The sequence below is a fragment of the Sinocyclocheilus grahami genome, unplaced genomic scaffold (genome assembly GCF_001515645.1).
Source record: "Sinocyclocheilus grahami isolate Dianchi unplaced genomic scaffold, SAMN03320097.WGS_v1.1 scaffold1192.1, whole genome shotgun sequence".
NCBI classification, from domain to species: Eukaryota; Metazoa; Chordata; class Actinopteri; order Cypriniformes; family Cyprinidae; genus Sinocyclocheilus; species Sinocyclocheilus grahami.
In genome coordinates this window covers 80,327-81,719 of record NW_015506371.1, presented here as the reverse complement: position 1 = coordinate 81,719, position 1,393 = coordinate 80,327, and the positions used below count along the sequence as shown (strand labels likewise).

General features: G+C 41.6%; 1 protein-coding gene across 1 annotated transcript in view; it reads left to right on the top strand.

The window, feature by feature from the left end:
* Positions 1-1,393, top strand: part of LOC107567842 (DDB1- and CUL4-associated factor 10) — a 10,356-nt gene that overhangs the window by 5,468 nt on the left and 3,495 nt on the right. Inside the window, exons 5-7 of the mRNA XM_016253607.1 lie at positions 451-525; positions 703-848; positions 927-1,365. Coding sequence (XP_016109093.1) covers positions 451-525; positions 703-848; positions 927-1,298 — 593 coding nt within the window. The 3' untranslated portion in view covers positions 1,299-1,365. The remainder of the gene's footprint in view (positions 1-450; positions 526-702; positions 849-926; positions 1,366-1,393) is intronic.

The following is a 1,393-nucleotide window of genomic DNA, read 5'->3' as shown; positions in this document are numbered from 1 at the left end:
ATTACTCCAGTCTTCGGTATCACATGATCCTTCAGAAATCATTCTCATAAATTGATTAGCAGCTCAAACATTTATTAGTATGAATGCTGAAAAACGTTGTGCTGCTTAATGTTTTTGTGGAAACAGTGATACATTTTTTCAGGATTTTGTGATAAAGTTCAAAAGAACAGTATTTATTTGAAATAGAAACTAAAATGTTATGCTTGTCTTTACTGTCACTTTTGATCAATTTAATGCATCCTTGTTCAATAAAATTATTAATTTCTTTAATATTTTTGAACAGGAGTGTATGTTGTGTGTGTTTGACTTGTTCATGGTTAATTCATAAAATATTAAGTAAAATTACTGTTAACAAAGTATTGAAAACTACTGGTTAATTATGTTGTGAATCCTGTCCCTATCATCATCATTCTCATCATTTTTAAGATTAAGTCTCTTCTTTTCTTTCAGAAGGTTCTTCAGCAGGTTCCAGGTCGGGGGGATCCCGTCACACCATTGACAGCAAAACCCATCCACACAGAGAGGGTAAGACTGAATGTTTTTAATATAGGTTATTTATGAAAGTTGTACGTACATTAGTAGTTTAGTATTTTTATTGTGAACATTGGTTGTTTAGCAGTTTAGTTTTTTGATTGTGCACCTTTTGAACCTAATTCTGTTTTATGAGTTTTTACTCCAGTGTTCACATTTTGTCTTCTGCAGGTCTGTCACCCAGAAACAGTCTTGAGGTTTTAACCCCAGAGATCCCTGGTGAGAGGGACCGTGGGAACTGCATCACCTCCTTGCAACTGCACCCTAAAGGCTGGGCCACATTGTTGCGCTGCTCCAGCAACATGGACGACCAGGAGGTCAGTGGTGTAACTTAAACCTAAAAAGTGTGTAACATGCAGAATGAATTTCAACAGTCTTGTTTCTGTCTTTCTCAGTGGACGTGTGTGTATGAGTTTCAAGAGGGAGCTCCACCTCGACCTCCGGTTTCTCCTCGCTGCTCTCTGCGTCTCACGCACTATATCGAGGAGGCTAACGTCGGCCGCGGCTACATCAAGGAGCTGTGCTTCAGTCCCGATGGCCGGCTCATCTGCTCTCCATATGGTTATGGCGTGCGCTTGCTGGCGTTCGATGAGCACTGCGCCGAGCTGGTGGACTGCATGCCTGTGCGGACGGCTCTGCTGCGGGAGATTCGCTCCATCTACTCTCACAGCGACGTGGTGCTCACCTCAAAGTTCTCACCCACTCATTGTCAGTTTGCAACGGGCTGCCTTAGTGGACGCGTAGCTCTGTATCAACCACACTTTTAACACATAAAAATGCATTAGAATTTACACTGTTCACTGAACTATATGGAAGAAGCTTCTGATTGGTCAGGTGGATAATGGGAGAACGAAACTACCTT